This window comes from Mytilus trossulus, chromosome 8 (assembly GCF_036588685.1).
Source record: "Mytilus trossulus isolate FHL-02 chromosome 8, PNRI_Mtr1.1.1.hap1, whole genome shotgun sequence".
NCBI classification, from domain to species: Eukaryota; Metazoa; Mollusca; class Bivalvia; order Mytilida; family Mytilidae; genus Mytilus; species Mytilus trossulus.
In genome coordinates, this window is record NC_086380.1 from 58,354,789 (window position 1) to 58,370,014 (window position 15,226).

General features: G+C 31.3%; 1 protein-coding gene across 1 annotated transcript; it reads left to right on the top strand.

Moving 5' to 3' along the window:
• Positions 1–10,795: 10,795 nt before the first annotated feature.
• Positions 10,796–13,367, top strand: LOC134727801 (uncharacterized). The gene is made up of 4 exons (XM_063592191.1): positions 10,796–10,799; positions 11,217–11,409; positions 11,782–12,160; positions 12,894–13,367. Exons 1-4 carry the CDS (start codon positions 10,796–10,798, stop codon positions 13,365–13,367), a joined length of 1,050 nt encoding a protein of 349 aa, XP_063448261.1.
• The last annotated feature ends 1,859 nt before the right edge of the window (positions 13,368–15,226 follow it).

The window sequence follows — 15,226 nt, forward strand, 5'->3', positions numbered from 1 at the left end:
TTGATATATAAATATATGTTTATGTTTATACTTTGTATGGTTGCTATCTTATTGACATATTTATCACAAGGCCTCCTCCTTTTTTTTTTTTTATAATAAAGCCTTGTGGAAAAAAAGACAAATATTGTCTATAAAATTTGTATTAATTTACCAAAACATATAATTTTCCAGTATGAACATTTAAAACGAGGTACAATTATATTGCAAAATATTTGATATTTAATCTTCAGAAAATCTTTAAATGAAAATGCATAAAATCAAGCTAAAACAAATAAAACAAACATACCCGCAATATAACACATAAAGATAGGCGAAAAATATCAAATGTCAATTCAAACTAATAAATCGAAAAAAGCAGCTCACAATGCAATGGCTGAAAAAGGAAAAGACAAGAAGAATAACAACATAGAAAACCCAAGACTGAACAACACAAACAACATAGAAAACTCAAGACAGAACAACACAAACAACATAGAAAACCCAAGACTGAACAACACAAACAACATAGAAAACCCAAGACTGAACAACACAAACAACACAGAAAACTCAAGACAGAACAACACAAACAACATAGAAAACTCAAGACAGAACAATACAAACAACATAGAAAACCCAAGACTGAACAACACAAACAACATAGAAAACTCAAGACAGAACAACACAAACAACATAGAAAACCCAAGACTGAACAACACAAACAACATAGAAAACTTAAGACAGAACAACACAAACAACATAGAAAACTCAAGACAGAACAATACAAACAACATAGAAAACTCAAGACAGAACAACACAAACAACATAGAAAACTCAAGACAGAACAACACAAACAACATAGAAAACTCAAGACAGAACAACACAAACAACATAGAAAACCCAAGACTGAACAACACAAACAACATAGAAAACTCAAGACAGAACAACACAAACAACATAGAAAACCCAAGACTGAACAACACAAACAACATAGAAAACTCAAGACAGAACAACACAAACAACATAGAAAACTCAAGACAGAACAACACAAACAACATAGAAAACCCAAGACTGAACAACACAAACAACATAGAAAACTCAAGACTGAACAACACAAACAACATAGAAAACTCAAGACAGAACAACACAAACAACATAGAAAACTCAAGACAGAACAACACAAACAATATAGAAAACTCAAGACAGAACAACACAAACAACATAGAAAACCCAAGACTGAACAACACAAACAACATAGAAAACTCAAGACAGAACAACACAAACAACATAGAAACCCAAGACTGAACAACACAAACAACATAGAAAACTCAAGACAGAACAACACAAACAACATAGAAAACCCAAGACTGAACAACACAAACAACATAGAAAACTCAAGACAGAACAACACAAACAACATAGAAAACTCAAGACAGAACAACACAAACAACATAGAAAACTAAAGACAGAACAATACAAACAACATAGAAAACTCAAGACAGAACAACACAAACAACATAGAAAACCCAAGACTGAACAACACAAACAACATAGAAAACTCAAGACAAAACAACACAAACAACATAGAAAACCCAAGACAGAACAACACAAACAACATAGAAAACCCAAGACTGAACAACACAAACAACATAGAAAACTCAAGACAGAACAATACAAACAACATAGAAAACCCAAGATTGAACAACACAAACAACATAGAAAACCCAAGATTGAACAACACAAACCCCATCAAAACTGTAAGTGATGTAAGTGAATTACACTATTATGTTAATGAAGTTTAAAAAGAAACAGAAAATAGTTCATCCATTAACATCAATGTTTTATTTGATAAACGCTATTTAGTTGATATGATTACTAGTTTACTGTTATCTACTAAAAGAAGGACGAAAGATACCAGAGGGACAGTCAAACTCATAAATCGAAAATAAACTGACTACGCCATGACTAATAATGAAAAGAACAAACTGACAAACAATAGAAGACATGACACAACATAGAAAACTAAAGAATAAACAACACGAACCCACCAAAAACTAGGGGTGTTCTTAGGTGCTCCGGATGGGTAAGTAGATCACTAAAGTTCAAACGGAGTGTATATAAGCAGCAAAGGCCACCGTACGTCCTCGAACACTTTGTTAACATTTAATACAAATAAACAAGACACTGTAAGGATAATGTACCCTTGTGTTGATTTAATGCTTAACATATGGAAATTTTATAGAAAATCCACAGCCTTTCCTCTTGTACTCTCATATTTGGCAATTCAGTGTATGATATATAATGGATCATTGCATGCAGTGCTAGCAATGATTTCATTAAAACAAGTTTATAAATATAGATATTATTTAAAACAAATATAAATATAGACCAATTTAAGTACACCTTCTAGGGTGTATCGACTTTAGTGAGTCAGCACGAGTTATTTGGATTTTTATAGGTTTAAGACTTTTTGCAAACAATAAACGCTAGCATATCATAGAAAAATAAGTGAGTAATTTATGTTTAAAATTTTATAACAAAAATCTCGGTTAAAAGTTTGTGGATTGTCTACAAAAATCTGGTTTTATTTGCCACAAAATCCCCTTATTCTATTCAATGCAATAAAAACAATTAATAATAATGTATTGCATGAAGTTTCCCCTTGGTATATGTACAAAATGGTCCATATATATATGTTATTCATTTTCTCTGCGGTTTTCATACAGTTGCAGTTTGCTAAAAGTGTACTTTAATGGTTACAGAAGTTGTCATAAACCTTAAGCATACTGAGTTTTGACACTGCTTTGTAACCTTTCGCCTTTTGTTTCGCATATTTTGTTTTGTAGTTGATATTTCATTTAAACAACCTGATTATTCAAGAAGAAAAAAATCACGTTTGACTAACCATGCATTTCGTTTTACCCAGGAAAATTACAGAAATATACAGTATGATTACAAAAAGTAAGAAAAATACCAATTTTGTACCACTGAAATACTGCATATTCATTTTCGTTTGAAAAGTTTCAATATAAAATCGGAATTTAAAATCATGATATGAAAAACTTTTAAAGCCTTGTTGTATAATAGTATTTGGTTCGTCTGAATCTGACATTATCATTGGATTTATAATTTATCAAAGTTTATGAAATAATAGTTAGAAAACGTGCAGATGAAGGTTACTTTCTATAAAAATTGATATTGACATTTTTATTTTTGATCAATTTAGAATTTCATTGATCATAATTTGTCTTGATACAGTTAGACAATAGAAGAAAATGAGTTCTGTGAGAATAGTTGCCGCCAATATGATCATACTTAATCTATTAAGAAATGTAGCAAACACTTTCCATTGTGCAGTGCTTTCGAAGTGTCCGTCTTTTTCAATAGGTCCGACTTTACTTCCTTTCTTGCATGTATATGATGTTAACCAGTGGAGCCATCCCGGGGCTGGCTTTGCTGCGTCTTTATTGTAAAATAAGTGAATAAGCAAGACACACAGTGTTATCATGGTACTAAACACAAGCTGCAATATCAAAAACATGTTGAAATTTGATAACGGATCCGTTGCCGGAAGTTTGTCTGCCACCATTGTCATGAATACGGTAAAGGTCAGCAGCATCGTTACGGAGTATGCCATTTTGTCTGAGGAATCAAGCGGAAGTAGAAACACTAACAAGTTCGCTACACTTATGATATAAACCGGAACTACTAAATTCATCATCATAAAAAGGGGTCTACGACCGAGTTTGATCTGGTATCTTAACTGTGACCATGTTACATCGGCATGGAGTGGACCAGTTTGTACTGTAGACTCGTGAATTGTGAATTCAGAGTGCATTGTGGTATAATTGATGTGCGCGCCATCTCTATTCGTTACCAGTTTGACGTCGATATCAGGGTGCATCGAATCTAACTGAACTGAACATTCGTGTTCATCGAATGGAAACTTTGATATATCAACATTACAGATTGTTTCCCAAACACCTGAACTTGTTATAGTTGCTGATCCGTTATAGAGATATGTTACATATATCATTTTACTGTCGAAGTAATTATCAAATTTATACAAAGAATGATAACCAATGGTGTTGCCAATCACAACTTTCGGAACCCAGACATCATGAATCGACAGTTGTAAGAGGTCTAGATATCCATGTTCGGTAGGTTTCCATGCTATTATTTCATCCCACCATTTTAATGTAAATTTTCCCAAAAATGTAAAAACTCCACTTTTTTCATTAAAATCTATGACTGAATTAATATGAAATTCGATGTACACATTAACTGTTTCAGCACTTAGTTCTCTTGGTTTTACATGCTTTGTGTAGTTAGCCAGGACTGAGTTGTAAAGCTTTCTAGCAAACTGATAATTCATTCCACAACAAACGTTTACAAGTGCAGACATTAAGATAAATCTACAGAAAAACAACATTTTTCTTAAATAAAAATTCCACCTTTAAGAAAGTGTTTAATAACCCGAAGTGCGGTTTAGATTGGACTATATATCGGAATTTCTTTTATAGCAACAACGTTTAACTTATTAAACTATTGAAAAACCTTGTGGGCGTTTTATATCAATTGATTTTCATTCTTTGTGCAACGCTACGCATTATTCCATTGAAACTCTTATCACCATATACTACAATTATTTAATATTGTGAAATTGCGTTGAATTGCTTAACGGAGTTAAAACCATGTTCACAGTCAATGCACATATCAAATTAGTATCCTGGAAGATATTTTTTCGTCATAAGTTAATGAATATATTTTTAACTTTAAAACCATTTACAAAAAGTTTTTCGTTGAGTTATTATTAGGAAACCAGACACCAAATATAAACACATAACACACACCTTTACAATGTTACACGACTTCATTAACATAAAATTCCCATATATTTCAAATGCTAAAGTTCTATGAGGTTTCATTCGTAAACACCTGCTTGTATAGAAGAGCAACTGCTAAACATGTATTTATCATGTCTTTTTTGTCAAATTCGGACTGAAAAATCTATATATGATAAAAACATGATTAACGGATATTTTTACCCCCGCTTTAAAAAAAGGGGGGTAATACTGTTTTACCTCTGTCTGTCCTTTCCTTAGTCCGTCAGTCCGTCCGTCCCATGAATATTTTTCGTCGCATTTTTCTCAGGAACTACAATACAAGGATTTCTGAAATTTTGTTTCAGGATTTATACAGGCTATACCGTGAGATGCGTTTTCAGATTCATCACTCAACAACTTCCTGTTTACCGAACACTTGCATATTTTTTACACTATTAATATTTTCCACTTGCGGCGGGGGTATCATACGTGAGCAGTAGCTCGCAGTTTCACTTGTTTTTTCTCCTATATTTTTGAATACTTTTTTCATGTTTATATTGGTTTTAGATTTTTAGTTATTGTGCTCTTTCGATTCAATAATAAAAAATATATAGATATAACCTAAGAGGAAACAATGCAATACAACGTTACATTTAAAATCTTGTAGACATCCGAATCATTTACCTTTTCCACTAGTCATTCAAATCTTATAATTTATGCTTTCCAAAAAGTAAAGATATATTATAGTATCTTAGAAATAATTCTGACCCTTGTATTTGAAAAGTGTTCGTTTATTCATGTTTATGTTTCTACTAGCACGGTATATTTTTCTTTTTGTTTTTCTCTTGCGACAAAAGTCATGAAATCAAATTGTATAGTCAGTGTCAGATTATAGAATTCAGCTTATAAACCTATTATAAACTTCTATATGTATATTTTTTACATACACATTCCTTTTGATTTGCTTCCTCACAACAAAATGCTAAAAGATCTGACGTAATTATAAAGAAAGATTAAAGGGCAAATTTGCAAAGCAAGTAATTTGACCAAATAAAGCACTAAAAATATAAAAATATCTAATGAATCTTAGAAGCTTATTCATTATCGATTTCGTCATGACTTTACTGTATCATTTATAAGGCATATAAATAAAGGCAACAGTAGTATACCGCCGTTCAAAACTCATAAATCCATGGACAAAAAACAAAATCGGGATAACAAACTAAAACCGAGGGAAACGCATTAAATATAAGAGGAGAACAACGACATAACACTAAAATGTAACACAGACAGAAACAGACCGAGCATCAGACAAAATCCCACGAGAATATAAATGAGTCAATATCTTCCATATGACACACATACAAAAGAACTCTGTCATCTTTATTTGCATAAAAGTTTATGTTTGCCAGTTAGTTTATGTCGGTGGATGTTTCAAGCACGATACCAGGGTGGATTGCATTGTAGATATATGTGACAGTTAGGCAGTTTAATGTCCAAATAAAATGGAATACTAGTATGTATAAGTAGACTATTTTCTGGGTATTAAATGAAAATTATTTCCGTATAAAGTTTAACAATTTGATAAACAATCCAGCAAGAATATAAACGATGTTACAGTATTAAGTCCGGTGTTTTCAGTTAAAGTACCTTTTCAAAATCTGAATATAAATTATCTTTCAGAAGTATGTCTAAAACAAAATGATAAAGAAATATATGGAACTACGGATTAATTAATTATTGTTCATTGTTACGATAATCTGATAAAACTGCCAGTGTCTTTGACATGAAGATACGAAGTCCATTATCGGATTAGTAGAAACACATATTTTTAACCATACCATAGTTGTGTGGGAATATTTGAGATAATAATGACAATTAAAAGATATAATAATACAAGTCAAACAGTTGATAGTCCAAATAATTAGCATTCTTTTCATCCGGTCAAATATACATGACCACACCTGCTCTCTATGGCAACAGTCAAATTCATAGAAACATGATTAACACGAAAAACTGAAATCTTAATTCATTGTATATTTTCTATAATTTTGTTTTACAAATTATTTCTGAACGCTGCTGTCATAAATCTTTAAAACAATTGTATTTAAAATCAATCCGAAAGCGACTTGAAATGATTTTAAAAAAAACAAGCAATATTTGTTTTCCAGTACACAATATAAAGAATATTTTTACGAATGAAAACAAAATCAGTACGTCCCATCTTTGACGGCAAATAAATAATTATATTTCACCAACAACAAAATATATCGTACTATGTTTTAAGCGATTCATTTTTTTTTTTTAGTTGAACTTGTTCCAATTTGTTTTCATAATCCATTATATGGGATTCGCCCTCCGTTCTAAATACACGAAAAATTATAGAGATAAATTATATTTCAATTAATCTAATCAGATAAAGGAAATGACTCAATTAACGTATTTGAATATCTATTCTCACATATTGTAAGATTATGTTCTAAAATATATTATGAACATCTGTAAACTCTATTTTGGGATTTAGGACACTAAAAATTTGTAAAGTATAAGAATTATTTGTTTTACAGATGATTCAAATAATTAACATTTCAATAAGTTAAGAACGGGTATCAAATGGATTAACGCAACGATACAAAATATATCATTCAATATTTCATGTTTTCAATCAACTTTTTGATTGAAAAAAAACTCTCTTTTGGTTTTTAAGACCACATTATCTTGTAGAAATTGAAGAGAGTCATCGTAATCGAATCTTAATCACGGTGTTATATTTTTAACGCAAAAATAGTTTTAAGTAATTTGATTCTTATGAAATTGAAATCGCACGGCCTGTTTATGTAAGCACGATAGAATTGGTAATTTTATAGTAACAATTGAAAGATCTTTGAGATATTCATTAATATTCTAGAAATAGGTTGACTTTCTAATTTGTCTTTCATCCATTTCGTGAATGAGTTTAGAAATAACAACTTCATTTGTTTAATATTTGAATTAAGACGGATTTCTATTGACAACACACACTACTGCCGATTCTATTCTATTCACAAATCTGGCAAAACATCATTATAGGTTTCATATCTGATGTTTTGTAATTATTTGCACTTATAAATATGGTATTTAAAATTTCAATTTATCCAGTTTGTGGTGTTTTGAATGAGTTTATTTTTTTCTTAAATCACGAGAGCTTGAAAAAACACGACATATAAATAAGAAAATGTATGTACCAAGTCAGGAATATGGAATTTGTTATTCATTTGTTCGATGTGTTTGAGCTTTTGATTTTGACATTTGATAAGTGACTTTCCGTTTGAAATTTGTCTCAGAATTGTTTTTTTGTTTTGTTATTTTACACACCCATAACCTCTAGAAAAATGTCTTTAATCCTTAAATTCTTAAGCCAACAATTTGCGGTTTTTTAAGGTGTAAACTAAGAGAAAAATTATAATTGACCAATTCATGTATTTATAGATATGCAAATCATATAAGAATGATTAAATCTTAACTTATAATCGGTATACTATATTTCAATGCATTAAAAATTGTGGAAAACAGTTAAACAATGCAAATACCATGCGAATTTATCTCATTGCAGTTCATTTGTATGAGTTCAGAACATTCGCCCAACAGAGGCAAACACGTACACTAAACAGATAGGTACTCTGGCTTCCTCAACCAAAAAAAAACCCCACTGAAATCAACGAAATAGCACAACAGTGAGGTGCTAAAAGTTAAATTAAACACCAATCAGACAAGTAATCAACCGAACTGCCACATCATCAACAACTGCACTCTTTAATCAATTGAAAACAAAATAAAAAAATAGTTGACTGTACTATTTTTCTACATAATATAATTCCCAGTCCAAGATCATTATTTATTCCTTCGAAACAAAAAAGTTAATAAGAAGTTACAATACCAAATCTTTCAAACTACAGACAGATTTTTATTACGAAAAGCAATGATGATAGAATACTCATGGATTATATTATCATTAACAAACATAAAACAGCTTGATAAAGCATAATTAGAGTTTACCCTCTGCATTTTTAAAGGAATTACTTATCAATTCAAGTAAGATGAAACCTCATTAGCCATACAAGCAAAGTTGGATTTTGTATCTTTAAATGTCATATCGTGCTCAATACTGTTAAGTATATCCGATACAAAAATGTAATAACATACTTTTAGAAAGATGACACACATTTTTTTCTTTGAGTAAAGGATTTGTCATTAAGTATAGGAGTTCATTCGTATAAACTATATATTTTCTTAATGTTTGAAAATATCAAATTTATTTGTACGAGCTTAAGGTCAAGGAACAGTAAATGGACTATGTCATAGATTTCATTTAAATTTGGCATACAACTCTGGCTTGATGAACTTCAACTGAAAATCGAAAAAATATTGCATTTATCTCAATTATCATTTGAAATATTACTGATTGAATTCTTACAAAATGGGTAAACATTTGTATAGAAAGCACATAAAATCGGTGAAAACCCTTCTAAAATTTGTCTTAAAATCGCTAAATTTCTAATTCTACTCCATAGATTTTTCTTAAAGAACTATATGTTGTTGATACATAAATTTCCGTTATAATGATGCAAAATACAGATAGGGTCACCGACTTCGTTTTAACGGTAAACATCATTCAAAGTTGCGTTTTTTGTGAAAAAATCCAACAAAACGTCGAAATTATCGTAACGTTATCGCGTTGCAGGCCGTAAAACGTTGACTTTTGACGTTTTTCACTACCAACAAGGTTACAAATTGATTATTAGACAAAAAACGAAGTCGGTGACCCTATGATTATTTAATATCATTAAAACAGAAATTTATGTGTCAACAATATATAGTTTTTTTAAGAAAAATCCAAATTTTACTGAAATCAGTGACATAGTCCATTTGCTGTTCCTTGACCTTTAGTAAGAGGAAGAAAAGCGAAGCTGGTCGAAACGAGTACATATACATTTTATATCTCAGACAATGAACAGTATATTTATTCTGCAATTTTTATTACCATGCATTCGAAGTTTCATTTGTTTAAATCCAGATCATTGTTTCGGATTTTTCAGCAAAGTTTATGAGGTTTAATTTATTCATTGTTTGTTGCAGGCCGTAAAGTGACCTATATAATTTCTGTGTCAATTTGTCTCTTGTAGAGAGTTGTGTCATAGGCAATCATTTTAAATTTCCTTTTTCATTTGTAGCGCAAATATATACGGTACTATATACCTTTACATTAAAAATACAAAAAGCTACTTCCAGTGTACACAAGGTCACTTTCTCAATACATCGGTTAACCTCTTTTGGATTGAAAAATATCTTTACGGAAAGCCTGTAACTGTCTGAAAATTTAGTTGTTATAAGGACACTTAAAAAACAACAGAATCCATCTCGTATTTGAATGTTCCAAAATCAACCAAAATCTTGTTCATGTACATGCATAAGTGGACTTGGATAATATCCATTTAAAATGGCAGAGGGCTGTTCATGTCATTATATCATGCATATTGCAATAAAAAAAACAAATTTTTAAGCACTAATTGAAGTAAATTCATAATTTGATTGTTAATAATAACTTAGATAGGATATGCATGTATATTGAACCATTATACAATTTTGTAAGTCTATGTGTGCGCCATATGAACTTCGGAATTAACAATTCAATACGTAACAAAATTTGTTAATAAACAGGTCTATTTCTATACATTTGCATACAATCTTACACGTACGAACATTATATATCTTCTGGCTAACTCTTATCAGAAACATACTTATCCATACTTTAAGACCAGTATATTATGTAACTTTTGTATTGAAATGACGATATTTAAACTTATCCGATATATGCAGGTTTTCAGTATTTGTATAGTCCTGTATATGTCAGATACGTAACCAATCAACATAACATTAACCAAAGAAAAATACAAGGATAACTGACTTTTTAAAAAATGTTCCTCTTTCGAGTACTAGCCACTACGAGGGTCAACATGGGTAGAGGCATGTGATCGCAGGACTTCTTCTCATTTTCAGGGAGTTAAAACCTCGCTATTCAAGTTGGGGCGTTGGTTCTGCTGTACGGGATGCATACATACTCAGCAACATCCGTTTGAAATACGGTCGTAAAATTTGTTGCATCGGTTTTCAATGGAGCAGCCTCATTGTCAACAGCCTATTTTGTATGTGTCAGATGCACAATGAGACAGACGTTTTAACCTTTTTTCAAAGGAAGTTAAACAAATTACATAGAAATACATAGGATCAAATTATTTTCTAATTCGATAAAAAAAGAATAATGTCAATGATTATGTTGAAATCATTTTTTTTCACATGTTAAAGTCTGTTTATTAGTACGTATAAGACTTATGGATCACAATAGTGACATAACATTATATCCATATATTTTTTCAGAAACTCATAGCGTACCTGTAGACTTAGCATCTCCTGAGGTTTTTGACTCTGTTTTCTATTCTAACTATTACCATCAAGTGATCACACATTCTGTAAATACACCGGAAGCTGTGAAACTACACTGGCTTACGCATGGCATAGATGCTGGGTGGCAAGGATCTGGACAGTTTCATTCAAAAGAGTACATTGCAAGGTATAATGTTACATATTATTCTGAGAAGATTCCCTAGATATAACGCATCTTCTTTAAAATAAAGCTATTTCAGTTTTTTTTTATTATTGATGTGGGTATACCGTTTAATTAATGTGACGTTGACATTAGTTCATTATGCACAATATATTTGCAAGAATCAGACTTCCCCATAAACATTAGGATTTGTAAACAGACAGACGGCATTCACTTTGAATTATTCTAGATATATTAGCATTGCTTAATACTAGTAAAAACACACCAATAAACTGCCTTTGTTTAAAGAGGAAAGAGACAAATTCTGACTCATGTGATTATAAGATATGGTTAGCACATAATTTTATTCTATTGAAACGTTGCTTCAATTTTTCTTAGGTATCCCGATCTCCAAAAAGCTTTTGGAAATAATTATAGAGCCGCCATTCAGCATTATCTGACGTTTCACCATTCTGAACATCGTTTAGGTTTATCAACTAGTCAACATTTCGAAGGCCGTTGCACTGCATTAAACAATGGTATCTATATCGGTTCTTCGACTCGAACAGGAGGAGCTGTAGATAGTCTTACATGGAACAACAAAGAATTTATAAACTCACGGGATCATGGGCGTCAGATGCAGATGGCATGTAACACCAACAAATACCACGAGTGTTATAACCCTACGGAAGCTGGTGGCCTTTTTGACCACACACGGCCAACAACCCACACTCATATAGATTGGGTCCATGTTCATGGAAATGTCATGGAAAGTTTAGTAAGTTAAAATGTGATGTCCACATATCTTAACATATAATAAACGGTAATCTCATGCCCATATAGTCCTTTATATATGATTTATTTATTGCTATCATTTAATACTGTTTTAAATATTTTTCTATATTTTAGTAAAAATACGTTTTCTCTTTCAAAAGTTCTGTTTTCTTTTGTATAGCATTTTGTTAAAAGAAGGGAATTACAATTTTGAGATGTGATTGTTCAAACATAATTGAAAACACAGGACAAAAATACATTGTATACGTTCTAAACCTATTCGCTATCTCGTAAATATAAAAAAAAAAACCCATTAACACATGACATTTCGATTGTAACAACTATCAATACATTTCAGGAGAAGTTTACAAGAGTTGTAAATAACTAAAACATAAACGCTGAACGATATACATCTCCAAATTATTACAACCATAAAAAGAAAGAAAGAGCAGTTGAGAAATAAGTTAGATAATTCATGTGCAATTCAAAGTTCGAACATATATTTGATGCATACTGTGGATTTATTTATTTTCGTAGGTATTGAATTTCCGTTGATTCAGGAAAACTTACATGTTCGTGAATTTTTATTTTCTTGGATTTGCCAAAGTCTGCATACACGCCTATTGAAAACTTTGTTTAACATTAACATGTGTAGTTTCATCGTTCACATGTACCCACGATATCCACGAACATTGCTATCCAACGAATAATAATGAATCCCTGTAATCTTTTGACAGGTTTATCAAGCTTTTTGGAAACCAGTCAAACCTTCATCAGGAACACAACATGATTGTCATTATGGACAATGGTGTCCAGCACATCACGGCTACCATACAACATACGATTATCCTTTCCACAAGAAGATTACAATAGGAACACATGGCATTAATAAATGTTTTGAATTTGTATCAAATTTTACGATAGGCAGAAACTGGCCTCAAGACGACTTGTTGATTCAGATGGAAGCACCTGCAGTTTATATGACATATACCCCTCAAGGACAGGATACAGATATACATGAAAACTACGACAGCCATTTATTCAAAGGTTCAAATTTCGCTGGTACAAAGTCAAAGTTCAATATCGTTTTCTATAAGAGACCACATGGTACAGGGGTTCGTCAGTATGTTTACAAAACGTACTTCTGTATCGGAACCTTAAATGACGTCACTAGTTGTTTGCATAAGATTATGACGGCTGTTCCAAAATAAAATTGTGCCGGAGTTTATTAAAGAGTTAAAATACTTGTTAATTCACTGTTTTTATTCCTATTGCCCAATAACACTAGAAATGAGATCTGGAGGTCAATAGGTAAAAAAGCAGACAACATAACCATATGTTATAATAGTCAAACCATAGTGACGTATATGAGGCTCTATGTAGCTTCGGAAAAAACCCACCATTAAACTGTATATTTTATATCATAGCGAAAGACAGAAAGTATTCGTCTATCGTTTTTGAAGGATGAATGACCTTTGATACATTTTGATATTAATACGGATATGAGGTATGGTTGTCAATACTTTTGTACCGACAAAATCATTTTGTTCATGTATAATACACACAAAAGTGACGTGATAACATCAGAAATCCATGCTGTCTACAGGTCAATATAACGTTGGCAACGTAAGTATTCATTCTATGTGAGTGGGTTAAAAATGAAAAACAATGAAGTATATGAACCGAAACAGTTTGAATAGCTTTGTCACAAAAAAGAAATGAAAAATACCCAAAATTTCTTAGATCAGCTTTGACTATGGGAGTTTTTATTCTTAGTTGGGTTTTTTTACTTCTAAAAGAGTAGGTCCGGTAAGGGCGAAAGACGAAAGATTTTGGACACTTTTTAAACACTTAAATGTCTATTTCAATTGATTAAATTATTTTTTTTGAAATATTTTAACTGATTCACTCATTAAAAACGCTCCGATTCTAGCTTAAATATGAGAAATCTGTCAAATATGCAAAAAACTGTCACTTTTCAGATGTTTTTTGTCAAAAATAAAAAGTGGCCGTACCCGTGTTCATCCTCGACCTTTACATGCTTTATAAATGTTATGTATTATCATTAAACAGAACTTTAATTTCAATATCAAGAATGAACACGAATGCGGCCACTTCCGTTTAAGACGGAACCGTCTAAAATTAAACTAAATGCTGAAATTGTGAAGATTTCAGTAATTTAGCATAACATGATGATGGAAGTTCCCGATATATGTGCATTGTAATGCCAAAAACAGCCCATATTTATGTAGCCAGGGCATTATACTTTCTAAAAAAATAACTAAAACTTTACATTTAAACAATTTTGTAAAACTGTTATATTTTGGGGCCAAAAGGGATCTTACTGAACCTACTCTTTTATCAACCGAAATTAAAAAAAAAGTTTATGAGGAATCAGGTCATTACCGAAATGCATTCTACTGACGCAGTGAGACACTAGGTTAATTAGATAATTACATTTGTCTTTAAAACAAATTTTGAGGAAACATAATAAAACTCTTGTGAAATGATGATTTCAATTTCAACATAAATACAAAAAATATTCTGGATTTCAACAAAACTATCAAATGTAACTGCCGAATTTTAATTAAGCGCAATGCCGAAAAAAACCCCGAAAATAAAACAAATAAACACAAACTCTGCCAGAGAGTACTCTTAGATTGGCACTTTCTTTTAACTTCTTGTTAATCTTATGAGTCAAGCCATTTAAAACTTATTTTGTAATTTTGTTCTTAGTTTATGCTAGTACATCACTGTCGTAGGTAAGAGCGAGGCTTAAAACGGACAAAATGTTTAACTTAGCAATATTCTAAATGGGCCTGATCAAGGACCAGTCTTTAGATTTGTTTACATTTTGTCATATCGGGGCTTTTCATAGTATATAGTTAAATGATTTGTGTAATTTACGTCATAGTTAAAGGCTACACGGTGATCTATAAAAGTTAATTCTCATCATTCAGGATTTCCTAGATAGTTGTTTCATTGTAAATAAACATATGTATTACTTTATGCTGTATAACACGCTATATACTGTAAACCAACTTATTTTCGCGGATACTTTATTTCGCGT

Excerpts from the sequence above, each read along its gene's own strand:
- LOC134727801 (XM_063592191.1), top strand. Across the intron at positions 11,410-11,781 it reads TCAAAAGAGTACATTGCAAG|GTATCCCGATCTCCAAAAAG; the intron begins GTATAATGTTAC and ends AATTTTTCTTAG. Across the intron at positions 12,161-12,893 it reads GAAATGTCATGGAAAGTTTA|GTTTATCAAGCTTTTTGGAA; the intron begins GTAAGTTAAAAT and ends ATCTTTTGACAG.